The sequence below is a fragment of the Microchirus variegatus genome (assembly GCF_963457635.1).
Source record: "Microchirus variegatus genome assembly, chromosome: 17".
NCBI classification, from domain to species: domain Eukaryota; kingdom Metazoa; phylum Chordata; class Actinopteri; order Pleuronectiformes; family Soleidae; genus Microchirus; species Microchirus variegatus.
This window is the reverse complement of record NC_139818.1, coordinates 20,843,918-20,859,897: the sequence shown is the minus strand read 5'-3', so window position 1 is coordinate 20,859,897 and position 15,980 is coordinate 20,843,918. Positions and strand designations below refer to the sequence as shown.

The 15,980-nt window shown below is 43.0% G+C and overlaps 1 protein-coding gene across 1 annotated transcript; it reads right to left on the bottom strand.

The window, feature by feature from the left end:
- Positions 1–222: 222 nt before the first annotated feature.
- Positions 223–14,986, bottom strand: cdc42ep1a (CDC42 effector protein (Rho GTPase binding) 1a). The gene is made up of 4 exons (XM_083904147.1): positions 14,852–14,986; positions 8,638–8,755; positions 4,206–5,182; positions 223–1,727 (listed from the first exon to the last, which is right to left on the bottom strand). Exons 3-4 carry the CDS (start codon positions 4,699–4,701, stop codon positions 1,027–1,029), a joined length of 1,197 nt encoding a protein of 398 aa, XP_083760273.1. The 5' UTR covers positions 4,702–5,182; positions 8,638–8,755; positions 14,852–14,986; the 3' UTR covers positions 223–1,026.
- Between the last annotated feature and the right edge of the window lie 994 nt (positions 14,987–15,980).

Below are 15,980 nucleotides of genomic sequence, written 5' to 3'. Positions count from 1 at the left end.
ATAAATCAAAATATCCAGTCTTTGGACTTGTCTTGCCCAAGGACATAGACTGGAAGAGCCAGAATTGAACCCCCAATCTCCCCAAATCTGTTAAATTCTATCAAAAAACCCAATCCATTTTAGATGGTATATCATGAAAAAACATGCATTCCCGTGAAAACACATGTAAATAAAATATTCATCCTTACTTAAAATCATCTTTATTGTCACTTTATAGCATCATAGTATATCATTGGTACTGACTGCAGCACGTGGATTGCACGACGTGCTGCAGGTGCTCATACTGTAAAGTACATATTTATTTATAGGAGGTCAGTTAAAAGTCTTCATGTACAGTTGTATAAAAAAAAAAAGAGCAGTTAAATGATGAATCTTCTATAAAAAGGAATACAGGAGTCAGACTTCATATTCATTTTTTAAAAAAAAGAAGGTGCACAGAGTATGTATTTATATAGATGTTCTGCAGCATTAAATGAACACATACGTAGGCTTTAGTTGCTTCTAGCAAATATTACGATCTTGTCATACTCCCTCCTCCGTCTGGGATGTTTGTGGATCTAAGTTGTTCCTGAGATTCCAGATCTCGCGCTCATTTCTCTTTCCTGATATTGTCTTGTTTTCCTGAGTGAAACAATGACAAGAGGTTGTAGTGTAATGCGAAAACGGCTGTAGTTGGGATTAAAGCTAATCTCGTGAATCGTTTCCTCCACCTCTTGCGAGCGATGTGTAGATATGTATAAAGTGAACGACAGGCGTTATAATAATGTCTACGTTGAGTAGTAGCGGCATCTCGTATATCCTTCCTTGGCCATGCTTCCTTTTTGTCTTTTTGTTTTACTGGAGAGTAAAAAAAAAAGTCTCCCTTTTAAATACATTCGGTCACATGTTTGCATTGAACTGTACATCTTGCACATCCTTGAAGCGTAACGGTATAAAAAAGTACAAAAGACCGTCCTGTCAACAGAGCCGGCCTCGTTGACGTGAATATCGCTCGAGTAGAATTATCGATTAATCGCACGTCATAACTCAGACTTTGATTTCATCCTCATCGTCCATGTAACTGTAAGACAATTTCTTCTTAGGCTGGCTGACCACCATCATCGTCGTCTCTGAGCTCTGTCCCTTTAAGACGCTGACGCCGTAGTGGCGCGCGAGCACATCCGTAGCGCTCTGGAAACGCTCCGTTTCCATCCCCACTCCCACCCGCCCTCGTCCGGGTGACCCCATCACCACATCGGGCACTTTAACAGAAAGCCCGCCCCTGTTCACTTCCTCCACAGTCTCCTCCTCCTCCTCTACGTCGTCCGTGTGCGGGCTCTTCTGCCCGCCGCAGTCCTCCCTCAGCAGGGAGTCCACATACGAGATGGTGGCCGAGTCCATCTCCGATCCGTCGTTGGTCAGCCCGCACGCCGACCCCGCCTCCTCTCTCTCCCAGGCGTGGCCGTGCTCGTCCGGTTGGCCGTCGATCAAGCCGAACACCTCGCTCATGAGGGACGGCCCGAGGTCAAAGGTGAAGTTGCCCAGGGAGGTGAGCGAGGGCAGGGAGTCGGAGTAGGCGGTGCTGGGCTTGCAGTCGGAGGCTACCGCGGCGTAGCAGCTGGACAGGATGGCGTCGCTGGGGTCGGTCAGGGAGCCGCGGTGGACGTTTGAAATCGGGAGGGAGATGGAAGGCTGCTGCCGCTCAGAGCGGGAGAGGCGAGGCAGAGTGACGAAACCAGACTCCAGACCTGAAATACACAGAGACACAAGTGTATCGATACATGTTTCATGCCGTCAGGAAGCAGTGTGGGATCATGGGAATTGTTGTTTTGTTGACTTGTTTGCTCTTCCGGTTTCAGTTTGCCCTGGGTAACACTCGAGCTAAGGCCATAGTCCGACTAAGACAGGCAATTGGACCACTTGCCCAGTCCGAGAAAACCTATTTATTGGCTGTTTTACGTCTGACTCCGCCTCCGTAGGTGGCGCTGTATCGCTCTATAAGCTAGTGCACATTGAATCCGTTTCCTGTTGACCTTTACGTCACAGAAAAACATGACGGTGAGATGGACGCATGCTATGGTTCGTACCTGCAGTACAATTTAATCGTGATGCAAATAAGATCGGACTATAAATCGCAATATCCAGGTTTGTTAGTCCGATTAAGACTAACTCAAGTTTAGCCGGACAAACGTTAAAAATGATTATCTTAGTCCAGCAAAAATTTGACTTAATATGCATGTTAATGCACTAACTCGAAAAAATATTGATTACCTATAGATTCAAGTAAATAAAAGCCTTTGTATTTCATGGATATTGAATAATATCAGGAGTAAAAGGCCTTGATGGCCTGGCTTCATGGTTTTTACTGTTGTTATGATTCATGAGACATGAAATATTAAAGGCTTTGTAACTCATCACTTTCTTGAGCGCCTTGAGATGTTTTCAATTTTCTGGATCCCCAGACTGAAGAACACCAGATGTTTACTTTACTACAGCTGTGGCACTGCTAGCTTGTTTTATTTAGTCTATTGGCTGACGGTTGGAGAACGCTGGCTAATGTTAGCACGTTACTCAGCAAAATACATGACATTAGTCTTTTTTTTTGGACATTTTTAGAGAAATATTCGTACTTATCTAAGAATAATGAAACTACTTTAACGTCTGTAAAGTCGGTATGTAGCTGCAGCTAATGGTGGTTAGCTTCGTTTAGCATAGCTTGGCTTAGCATAAAGACTGCAAGCAGAAGGAAACAAGTAGCATGGCTCTGTCCACAGAGTACAGAATCTGCTAACCGTCACTTTTTAAAATGTAAATGACAAAAGACAAGTTGTGGTTTTTATGGGGTGGAGTCTAGAGGCCGAGAAGGCAACCAAGCATACTTCCCAGAATCACTCTGCTGCTTTTTGTGAGCATAAACGGAGGGATTAATCCCACAGATTGGATCTGAATCAAATACATTTGGAAATGTAACTTTTTGTTAAGGCTACTTAAATTAAAGTGAGTTTTACAACTGAATAGAAGGAAAAAAAAACGTCTAAAAGTAAGCAAATACTTGATCTAAAACCCTTTTTTATGAAAATGAATTGAGTTGTCTAGCTATATTGATTTATATACTTCAATTTTTTCTGAAAAAAATCTAAATCTGAAGCCAACTGTTTCACTCTTGGCATGATTTAGCATTCATTCCAACAGGGGGCAGTGTGAACCCATCTGAGCACATCCTGTGTGAGGTTGCTGAGTTGATGTGCTCTCCGTGCAGTGAATCACCACCGTCCAACTCTGCCAGATCACTTAACAAAGTCACACAGTCACACACTGCGTCCATGACCCAAAACGGCTAAATTAGCGCATCGCTTCTTAACTCTGGCTGTACGAGCCAAGAGTCTGGAGGCTTTTCACTCCGACCAAAAGCAAACGGTGTCTGATTTCACAGATTAACACTCTTTAATCAGAGATTATGCATGTAGTAATGGATGAAAACAGCCTTTAAAGTGTGTATTTTATGAACGTTTGCAGATCTGATTTTAAAAAACGGCTTGATCGTAAAATGAGTAAGTTGAGGACAAAGTTCAACTTTCCTGCTTGGCATATTTACATTCAACCCATCCACTTTCAAACACACACACATGTTGTTGGTCACCTTTGCTTAGACCTTGCCCTAACTCAAACATATATTAAGTACTCGACTTGACCTTAACCTTTACCCTAACCGCTCACACTGAAAACTAAGCCTGCAACAAGTCCCCTAAAGCCTAGAACACACACCCAAACACCCACCCACACACACACACAAACACAGACAGGGGAGGTGAGACTGCATGAGCGATGAGCGGTGGTGTTAATGTGGGTCATTCAAACGGCCTCTCAGACAGCGTGTTGCCACTTCTGTCTGGATCTCTACGTGTTATCGTGTGCGACAGAGCTGCTGAACCAAGGTGATTCAGAAGGACATATGGGCCAAATCTGTCTCCAGATTGCTGGATAGAAACGACGGATGGCTTTCATTGCAGCCAGGGGGCGTTGCAACAGGGTTGGCAAAGCGAGTTTTGTGAGTGAATCACCCAAAACAAGACCCAAAAACTGCTTAAGGAAGTCAAAAAAGACAGGCAAAGAGAATCTATTATACGCTTATAAGCTATACTTTTCAGAATGGCAGAAATTATAGGCTGATTTGTTCAATTTTGGGGTAACCCTAACCCTAATGAAACAGACATGACCGTACTCACCATAAGAGCTTTTCTTCTCCTCTGGTGTGCTACGCGAGCTGGGGAAGAGAACCTTGGCAGTCGGACTCCCATTGGACATGTCCACGTCTAACCTGGGAAGGGAGATGGCGTTCTTGATGATGGGGGAAACGGGAGGAGGCGGCGGGGACAGGTCCTTGGGTCCTCCTCCTCCTCCTCCTCCTCCTCCTCCTCTGGGATGGTTGTCCGAGCCCCTCCTGATTTGCCGCAGCGTCCTGGAGAAGAACGCTCCGATCTTGTTGTCGGGGGACGTGACGGATTCCGCGTCCCTGTTGTTCCCGTTGGCCGTGCCGCCGTGGTTGCTGAGGAAGGACGTGTCCCCGAACACGTCGCCGCCGCGGCCCACGTGCATGGTGTGGCGGAAGTCGGCCAAAGGGGGGCTGATCATCTCCACCGTGAGGTCGCTTTTAAAGCGCCGCTTGCTGTGGGAGTGTGTGACCAGACCTTTTAGGCCCGACAACTTTTCCTGAAGATTCATGGTCTCGGTGACTTTTTACGAACCTGGAACAAAGTCTTGAATCTTGACCGAAAGCGTGAACTGGACTAAGTTGACCTTTTTTTTTTTTTTTTGTCTCGGTTTTATGCAAAAATGAGTTCAGTGCTCCAAAGAACAGACCGGGGGAACTACCTCGCCAATGTTATTCCAAGATCTTGAAAAACCCATGTAATCGCAAAAGCTGAAAAGTTGAACCGTGCAGCCTGCAGCACCAAGTAGTTTTCGCTCAAATATTATCTCTGTTTATCATGTGCAGGCCAAACTCTGTCCCGCTCTTTGTTGCTGGCTGAATTAAACAGACATACATTGAGGGAGAACACTATGCAGTTGTGTTCCTGGATTCAGTCGAGCCAGTTGGAGTGCGGTCAGGTCGCCTGGCTTGCTCTGGGCTTTGGCTTTGTCGACATCAGCTCAGAAATAGGTCCAGCTGCAAATGGTTGTGCGGTTTGCTCCGTGGAACCATCTATTGAGAATGAAAACAGGGAGGGAAAAAAAAAAAAAAACACATCTATCTTTAAAATCCAGACAGGGATGTATTTGATTTTTTTGAAGGATGTTGAGAGAAAAGCTTTGACATTTACAGTTTATTCTGTGAAAGTTGAGATTCAGCGCTTTCCTGCTCTGGACCCTGTTGAAGTTAACCCTCACGGCATTTTTGGTACAGAGGGGGCGTTCCTCAGGTTTTTTAAAGATTCCGCGTTCCAAACGTCCACTGATCTGGAACCTTCTAAATTTAGACCGGGGGTCACTCTTCTGTGAAACAAACCAAAGTCTGCTCCCTAGCCTTGACATAAGGTGGACTTTGGGGGGGTGGGGGGTTGAATTCCTGCGTCCATTTGTCTGGCACGCAGGTCACATGAAGTTCATTTTACATTTCAGTGAAATGAGTTATCACACTATGAAAGCAGTTTACTCATTCAGCAGCAGCCGCTCTGTGTATAAACAGGCAAAGTATGCTCCGCGAGATAGGAAGAGATAACGACAATGTCCTGTTTCTGAGAAGCGCTGTAAGACACAACAACACTGACGTAACGGTTAAAAATAACATTATATGAATCATTAATCATAGTCAGAATGTCTTTATTTGTCATTAGCCAACGAAGTTGCTTTTTCCGGACGAAAATGATTATTAGTCTTGAAATGCAAAGTGAATTTTCATATAAGTGCTACTTTATTTGTGTGTATACAGTTCTAGAGTACATATTATCTAGATATTACTTATAACAGGTCCTAAATCATCAACAAAGTTTGCTAGCGATACTAGCATACTGTAGATTGATCGCATAAACTTCTTCTATTAGAACTTATTGGTATTCCTGGAATTATTTTCGAGGCATGAAACGGACGAAAATTGGCGCTTACATCATAAATGGCAAAAATGTTTATAAAATAAGGCTAATGCGTGAAAGTGGTGCAAAATGGCCCCCAAAGGTGAAACCTGCTTGGACAAAGCCGAAGCTAAGTTGCACGAAATTTCACGAAACTTGGTGGAAACGTGCGACAGACCTGGACGAACAAAAAAGTCTATCAGGACCGCGTCATGGCTTCAACTCAACAGGAAGTTGGCCATTTGCATGTTTCGTACATGAACGAACTTGTCTAAAAAAAACGCGTCAACTTGTCAACAGATCAAAGTTATCAAAAAGGTTTCGCAGATTCAAAAGGGCGTGGCCACGGCAACCATCGGACTTTTGGAGACTTCCGACCATTCGCTACGAAACAGGAAGTGCCCTGTAACTTTACCGTACGTTGACCGATCGGCTCTAAACTTGGCGCCACTTGGCGCGCACAATGCAGCTTGAATTTTTATTTGCTGTTTTACAATTAATTTACTGCCGTTTTAATGTATACATTGTGTTATTTTAGTGACTGACTGGACAATCTATTACAGCCTTTTGTCGATTTAGGAACTTCATACCTCCGAAAGTGTGTAATGAAGGCAGACGGTGGTTTTTTTCAGGTGTTGCTCTTTGCCAGCTGAGTAATGGATATCCAATTTTCAAATATTTTGATAGTATAAAGCAGCTCGTAGAAAAAAAAAAAACGACCTCTGGTTCTCTTTAAAAGCTCTTTTCCACTGCAGCAGCTACGTGTAGGCGGACTTCCCACGCATGCAAGGGCCCCGTCTGGCTTCATTAATGACCTGCTATGGTTCAGGACATGGAGATTGCATCAGGTCCAAGGCAGCCCCTTCTAATTTGCTGCTGACCGCAGTCCCAGGCCCCTGCGCTGCACTTCTCCTGGGCTGGGCGTTTTTAAGAGGGGCATCTGGGAGCGGAGCGAGGGAGGAAACGCACCACATACCAGCGCTGAGCTGAGCCGAGCTCGGCCATAGCGTGGTTCACAGGGGCACACACCGGGGGGGACCAGTGTACCAAGGTGTGATGTCAAATCTGAAACGGCGTGAGCCTGTAGGGACCGTGTGCATGTTCCCATGAACTGTACGGAATCTGCTGGCCACCTATTCGCCAAAAGACCAATCTAACAATGGCAATATGTACAATGTACTTGTGGAACCCAGTGACCTTTTTATCCGTTTATATTTTGTGCTGCAGCTTCTTTATCATCCCTATTAATTCTTTTAATTAGGTGCGTTTCCTGTTTGTCTTTTTTGCACTTTCTGCGAGGTATGTTCTACGTCGTCTCGGCATGTTGCCCTTTCTGCTGTGACGTGCCGGTGAAGAGCGTCTCCGCTATTTTTAGATGGAGTTCTTGGCTTGATTTATGCATTTTCAAAGCAGAAAATAAACGAGTTTGTGGTCCAGCCCTGGCTTTGTCTTCACAACACAATGCAAAGTGTGTGACCCAACCGGATAACACCTATTGTCTAGAGGGGAAAAGGTTGTCTTGACCACGTGGCAACCAGTAGGTGACGTCTTCTGTTTGGAAGCTTTAGTTAGATTTTAAATTTTTTATTGGATATCTGCTGTCAACCACTCTTATCTGCTGCGCTTTAACTAAACCTCATTTACTAAATTTACATCATGTTCAGTTGAAGAAGACCTGGAACTCGATTGACTTCACTTTCCTCGTCCACGCATGCATATTTTCGATCGCGTTGCACTGTGTGTCCTTGTATTCTTTGAGGGCTGAGCTGTACATATGTGGTTACCAGTGGATTTCTTTATATAACCTCAAGCCAGTTTTCTATGGTTGCCATCGTCACCCGTGAAAAAAGAGCTGAACAGGAATCCTTCGCAGTTGACTCATAAGATCAGCACAGTATCATCTGCGTAGGGTCTGATCCAACCAACGCGGAAATGGCCCAATGACAACATTTAAGTCCCTGGGACCCTAGTTGTTACCCCTATGTTTGTTTTTCTAGTCGTGATCCAGCAAACCAGAACCCTGAGTATCATGGTCTTTGGTCTTGACATATCAAGGTCGAACAAAACAAACCTCAGTCTAATTAATAACTGACAGTATTACAGGAATACACATGGGCCTCATTAAATACGTGACTGTGTGTGTGTGTGTTCACAGAGAGCTCTGTGGTGTTTTTCCTGGTCTCTCTCTCTCTCTAATCCTGTTAAAGACTATTGACCACAGGCTCAGTAGGGGGTCACTTAAGTATTTGGACCGTTTAGGCAAGTGATTTCTCAATCTTCATTGGTCCTCTGGGACTTTTACCCTGCTCCAACACACCAAATTCGAATTAACGGGGGTCGAGCCGACAATTTGAATGAGGTGTTTAGGTGCAAGTGAACTTCTAAAGCAGGGGTCTGCGAGGACCAATCTGGATTATCTTTACTTGTGTCTCTTTTGCTTTTGTTTTCAGGGTTACACAAACACACTTGGTGTCAGATAAACTGTCCCGCAAAGACAAACAAAACCCTACTCTTTAAAAGGTTTTAAGTTTAAAAGCTATAATCTCTAAAGCAGGCGGACTCCTCTCAACAGGGGCAATTCAAGACATACCATGGATTATCCGTTAATCCTTCATCTCCAGTTTACTCCCTCCCCCGGTAGGGCACCTGTTTCTGGGCACAGTGTGGGCTGCTACAAGTCTGGTTAGATGAATCTCTGGTTCTGATTCCTGTCAGAGAGAGGAAACAAAAATATAAATTAAGTTTGAGGAGAGCGATGAAGGAATAAGGCACATTTACCATATAATCGTTAAAGCGGACCAAGACCGGAAGTTCCTATTAACGCTGTTTTTTTTGGTGTGTATCAGCGTCATTACCTTGTTTATGAAGCCCTGACGGTTCGAAACAAACAGTTCAGCCATTGCTGAGAACGTTGTGTTTTATTGTAATCTCGGGGCTCAACGAGATCACTGAAAATCCCGTAATAGTTACGTAAGCAGCGGTTCTCCTGAACAACCGATCGTCCTGCTCCGGGCACTAGTCCGGGCACATCCGGTTGCGTACATTGAACCGCAGAAGAAGAATAACGTCTGTTGTGGAGGTGTTTCACGAGCCACAGTGTCTTCTGACTCTGGGTCTGACTCCGGGTCAAAGTCATAAAAGGGACTGCGGCGGGGAGTCGTGACGAAGCTATTTTTAAACACCGTTAAAACAATGTTTTGATAATGAGTAGCAGTGCATCCACGTTGTGCTGGATAGTACTGGCCAATCACAAGACTGAAATCTCGCAGCAGAAAAACACTGTCAGAAAAGAGGATTTCTATCGGCTCGTTTACAGAAACTAGGAGGTTTTTGACCATAAAAACAAGTTAATATATGCAAGTAGACCTCTATAACTAACATTTATGTGCAACAGGACCACTCTATGTGACCTTTAAGGTTGTCTGTTTCTACACTCTTAGAAATAAGGGTTCCAAAAGGGTTCTTCTACAAGGGCTGAGGTTCTACCTGGAACCATTCAACCACTAATGGTTCCAGTAAGAACTACTTTGATCCAGAGAACCCTTTAAAACCCCTTTCATGAATAAAGGGTTTTAAAAGGGTTCTTGGTGGAACCTTTATAAAAAGGTTCTACCTGGAGCCAAAAAGGGTTCTCCTATGAGGACAAGCCGAAGAACCTTATATGGTTCTACTTAGCACTTTTATTTCTAAGAGTGTAGTCGGGAAACAGCAATATAAAGGAGTATAAACTTATTCTCTTGACTTATTTTCCTTCTGTTTTTAAACATGTCATAATTCACGGTCACCGTTTCCTTCCGTTTTTTATGTTCACTATAATAAAAATAGCCGTCTTTGGGAAAGTCAGCCTTCCGGGGGATTTTTCTGGTGGATTCACACATCACAGACGAGCTCAAGAAAAATATATTTCCATGTCACTATTTACATACAGTGTTTTTCTTGAGGTGGCTTCGCTGGAAATAACTCAAAGGTTAACCACGGTTAAATGGGAGCCGTGTGTGTTGCCTGTCGTTGTTGTCGTTGTTGTTGTTGTTGTTGTTGTTGTTGTTGTGTGTACGAACACATTCCTGACGCGGCGCATCTGTCGCCGGAGTCTTTCTTTTTTCGATTACGAGCATCAAACTCACTGCTGATTGAAACCACGTTTGCGTCTCAATCTCTCATTTCTCACGTCCCGTCTCCATTTCCTTTCCATTCTTCTGCTCTATTTTCTCTTTACTTTCCATCACTTCAGATTTATGATTTGTTTGTGTCTTTCCTCTTTCATTTTCTCTTTCCCTCTTTTTTTTTTTTTTACCCATTTGCTCTCTTCTTTCTCTTTCATGTCTTCCCTTTGTTTCACTTTGAGGGTCTTGAATGACTTAGGAAGACTGAAACAGCTTGACTACGACAGCTGTTTGAGGCCACACACACTTCTGATGACTTTAACTCAACACTGTTTACTCGGCTACAGTTTGCCCGGACTTTGTGTTTTATCACGGCTCCTTCCCTCCTTCCCTCCTTCCTTCCCTCCTCTCATGACCTTCACTCACTAACCCCACTAACCAGGTGAACAAACATACAAGATAAGGCTTTCTTTCTTTTTTTTAAGCCCCGACCTTTGATTTTTCAATTACATTCCTATTTTCACTGTCCACGCTCGGGTCTGAATCCAAGCAAAACACGGCTACACTTCCTCCTGATCCGAGAAAACATTTTCATGCTTCAACAAATATCTCTTCTTCCTGACGGTCGCAATTTATACTCTTTGTTGTCTCTCTTTTCACGCAATCGTTGCTTCTTTAGCTAGCAGCGTCATTATACGCAGACAAACGCTTTGCTGATATTAGCCAATAAGTAACGATATGTTGTGATGCTAAAATGCTAAGTAAATATTAAAGAGGGCATCGTTTTTTAAATTTGTCCACTAGCGCAGTGATACAACATGTTTAACAGCTCTCGCTACCAGTTTTTGTCGGGTGTAGCTAGCTAGCGAATTTAGCTAGCACAAGATAGTTATAAACGGTTTACTGGTTTTTAACTATCATGTGCTAGCTTAATTAGCGAACCAGTGACTTCTGATGTTTTCTGTTCAATCTGCCCCGCACAATAGATTTTGAAATTCGACTTCATTTTAAAATAATTTATTTTAAAAACCAACCAATTTTCAATGTTTTAATCCTGAGAAAGCACAGACTAGACGAATGATTTCAGGGAGGAGATTCCAGGGATTTTGGATCTCGCAGAAACTGGCGCGATTTAACGCGACTTCAGAATGTAAACCGACACGTAGGCGGACTCTCGGTGTCGTTAGTGACTAGCTGTTTTGCGCGCGCAATGTTTTTTTTGGTTGAGAATCACAAAAACTGGACGAAGTCATGGCTGAGAAGGAATAAGTAGGAATTAGCTTGGCTTGTAAAAGTTACGGTTCTTAACAAAAGTACGCAACATCCGTTTCCCGGTAAACTCGCTCTCATTGGATATCGCGGGGTGCTGCTCGCGTCCCAATTATTAATACTTACAATTTTGAAAATGTGACATTTTTCTGGCCTTATTTCCAGGTCAAAAATGGAGGTTTGGGCGCTTATATTTATGAATTAAAATATCAACATTTGCCCTTGCATATTGACGAGGAAATACGACAATATGTCACCAAATTGATAATTTGACGGCATACTGACACAATATTTTTCTTCCGACGTCACGCTAACATACTGACTGATAGGAGAGCTGATTGGCCGCCAATAACAAACATTCACAGGTCAATTAAAAACCAATTAGACCGTTCCTCTTCCTTCCTCACTGTGGCTTTGTGCAGTGATTTTTCATTTTGATGTCAAAGCAGCAGCTCTGTAATTCCTCTCTCCAGAGAAGGAGAAACACTTCATCCTTCTTTGATATTTCCATGTTCTGTATACACACACTCCACTCTGCCAGCAGCAGATGATTAACACATGCGTGTAACATGTTTTCCTGTACTCAAACCCCCCCCCCCCACCCACCATCACCACCGTACTCCCTCATAGGATTTACACTAATGATACAGCACGTTTCAAAACACATGATTAAGTAAATGAGAGCAGACATGCTCTGTGGTTTGTCTTTTCTAACCTAAGTTATACATTCCTCTGAGCGAGACCCTTTGCGACCTTTGGGCGTCATTGACGCAACCGACCAGGAAAGGTTGTCAGTTACAGAGGTGTGAAATCCAAATGCTGTATTTGTTTTCACACCATAGGGTTCCTTGGCCATTTTGTGGGAAAAGTGCTCCATCATGGCCCGTCATCACCAAATGGCTGCAAGTCATATAATCGACCAGAACATGATCGAAGCCTCCAGTAAAAGCAACAACAGAGTGTTTTCACAAACTGGACGGATCAATTTCTGGTCAACAACCACCAGGTCATGTAGCCAGAGACGAGGTCGACGGTGTGACCTGTAGTTAACTTATAGTTGACTTTGCCCATTTTACCGGAAAGTACATGATATGAACCCCAGATACATCTGCGCTTTTGTCTAATTGACGAGCAAATTGACTTTGGTTGGTCGAGCCAAGGATTAATGGTGAAAGAATGGAAAAGCAAGTGACTTCACGCAAATGTGACACTCACAGTGGTGTTGGATAAAAGAGGAAAAGGGATTTTCTGACTGGGAAAATTTCAGGTCAGCACTGAGGAAGTCTGGCAAAAACTGTGCACACTTAGTGCCAAGATGATGACATCATAGTGTACGTGAAGACACATGGTGGACAAAAGTAGATATGATGCCAGATTGTTATTGTCACTTTATGTTTATATTTAAAGGTGCGTTATGTAATAAATCTGAAGCAACTGGCCATAAAATCCTCCTAATATGTCACAGAGACTCAGGAATAATGTTCATATAACAAACTGAACTCACCAACAACAACAGTATCAGCATCTACCAATCATTGCAGCCAGTAGAGTCTCAGCTGCCGAGCAACCACGGGTTGCCAGTTACGTCAGAAAACGAAACCTAAAAGACCTCGGTATTTTGAATTTGAATGTAGTAACCGTTTTTGGCCACATTCTTACATATGGCTCCTTTAAGATCTTTTCGTTTAAGTAGTTTGATTTAAATAATAATAATAATAATAAAAAAAATATTTGCGACATGGCGGATTATCAACTGTATTGACCACTGTATAATAATCCAAGAATTTTGTTTTGAATTATTCACTTTAAGCCTTCCCCTACACCAGATTTCGCTCCCAATCTGGTCCTTTCCCACAATCCTGGGTGGCTTTTGATTATCTGGCCAAATTATCCTGTAGTACCGAGGTCTCAAACTTGCGGCTCACGGGCCGTATGCGGCCCTGCAGCTGATTTCATGTGGCCCGCTACTTCATATTAGCTTATAATGGCGTTTGTTTTTTTTTTGCATTATAAATACATATTTATATGTCTATATATCGTTTCATGTCAACACAGACGCTGTTATTTTGAAATTCTGATGAAATATCGTGATGTAACGTAGCTTTCTCCGTCATTATCCCGCTCTACTTCGGCCAGGTCATTCCTGCCCAAGTTTTCCCTCGTTCATTTGAGCAGCGCCCCCACGTGGAGACATGAAGTCGCAACACCCCGTTTACTTTATAGCGCCTTTAATTTGTCAACCCTTTAAGGTTCTACTCAACCATTTGGTCGACCACACTTTAAGTCACTATATCTCATTGAAAAATGCATCGAGCTGAACTCACTAACGCTAAATTAATGTGACATGTTCTGAATGTTGTACTTTATGAATTATGCAAACCAGGTTTATTATGAACGGACGTCTCAACCGTTTGGTAGAGGCCTGTAGCTTAAAGGGTTAATTTAGAATATCCACATTTGCCCTGGCGTACTGACGATTTATCACCACGTTGACATTTTGTACGGTGTGACATCATATTTCACACAAAGGTGACGTGTCAAAAATCCTTGGTAGAATTTAGTGAGTTTGCAAGTTGGTGGTATATTCCACATGGTGACCTCCCTCCCTCCTTCCCTCCCTCCCTCCTTCCCTCCTTCCTTCCCTTGTGGCTCACTAACAGGTTGCGTGGGTCAAAAGGTCACTAACCCCCCCAACTGTCTGTTTGTGTCCATAATTAAAACACTTGAGGAGCCACCAACTTCAACTTCACCCCGTCATGTCGCACTGAGCCGGAGAGCGTGTGTCTCTCGGTCACGTCAGTGTGACTTGGTGTGTAAATTTAAACGTTATGTTGCTTTGCAGCATGTCGCTGCTGTATAATTACAAGGCAGCGTGATAATAAAATACAGTATGATCATATCAAAGTGCTGCCAGAGCTTATTCCGACCAGCGCCTGCAGTGGTGAAATAGTAATGATATACTGCCGAATATAAATATGTTGCAGAGCAGATTGAGTTACATGTCTGGGATCTGGGAAAAGACGCTTAATGGGAATATAACTCAGTCTGGTGATAACAGCCTGGTTTAAAACAAGTCTTATAATGCTGTCATCTTATCTTAATGTGTTTACTTTATTGCGTTATCTGCTTTTTAAACATAATATCTATATATTTTATCATATAATGTTGCAGGGTGACCTTTAATTGTTTTAAAATAATGAATTCAAGTACTTTTCAATAGAAAAATAGAAGAAAGAACTTACTTATTATAATTATAGCAACAGGTAATTCAAGAAAAACACTTACAGATATATTATAAATGCTGTTAAATGAGATTAATGAGTTTCTACATGAACATTATAGACAATACAACTCCACTGATGACTTTGTTACGCACTTATTGTGCGTCTTTTTTTTTTTAAAAAAGTGACAAAAAAGTGATGATAAACTCACCCCAGGGAAGTGATTCTCGTTGAAAAATCTCCCAAATTAATTCTCTTTCCAGTGGGAAAACGCAATAAAGGTTGGGGTTTTTTTTTTGGAGGGGTGCGAGGAAGCGGCAGGAGCAGCCGGACTGCGCCGCTGGTGCGCCGGGTTTGTGGAGCAGCGCAGCGCGGAGGATGAGGGGGAAGGGGCGGGGCCGCGGATCAAATACCAGAGCGCGCGTCACAGGCTCCCACACACACACACACACACACACAGTGTGATGTCTCTACAACATGTTAATTGAGTCATTGACACCATTTGAAGCAATAAATGGGCTCGTGGAGGCATAAGGCAGGGGGCGCTGTAACACACACATGTAGGCGTTTATAGTGAGATTTTTAATAGTATTTATCCTTTTTTTTATTATTTAATATAAAGGAGTTTTTTGTAAGTATAAAGAGAAGTTTATGCCAGTTCATTTCTCGGGTTAAATCATCACCAGACTTTATCAGCTGAGTATCTGCTGACTCTCAGCCGGAGGGAAACATCAACATAATTATGAAATAGTTTCATAATGGACGTGTCCCTTTAAAAAAAACGATAAAGAACCACACTGTTAATACGACTCAGATTACGCTTCAGTGCGCGCTAACAAGGGCTGTTGTTGCCGTCATTATAACGTCTAACAACCGCAAACGCAAGCAGCCGTAGTAGAATTCTGAGAAAATTGATTTTACACTTTCTTGTTAAGCTTTTCCCACACGGGAGGGTTTTTCAAATCTGACCACAGACGCAAAACAACTGCTCGCGCTTTCAATCGCTCCAAGAAACCCACGAAAAGGTACCGGGTATATGATCGCTAATGGAAAAGCAAAAACACAACAAAAAATGGTAGAGTCGTGCCGCGCTAGAACTGAATCGTGAAAAAGCGACATTAGATCCGTCTTTCGGGTTCCTCAAAAGACCGGGCAAACTTGAGACTATAGAGAGGCTGTAGAGCAGGAACAATACTTTATTTGGTTTGCAGTACCTGTTTTAACCACTAGTTGAACATCTTACGTATAACCCACGGTATTATTCTTTACCTTATTGTTTTCCTTGTCGTTTCCTGCAGTCTGTCCACGTCACATTTCAGTGTCGGAAACGCGTCAGATAC

Coding starts and splice junctions, on each gene's coding strand:
- cdc42ep1a (XM_083904147.1), bottom strand. CDS start 4,701: ATGAATCTTCAGGAAAAGTTGTCGGGCCTAAAAGGTCTGGTCACACAC. Junction 1,728..4,205: donor GGAGAAGAAAAGCTCTTATG/GTGAGTACGGTC, acceptor TGTGTATTTCAG/GTCTGGAGTCTGGTTTCGTC.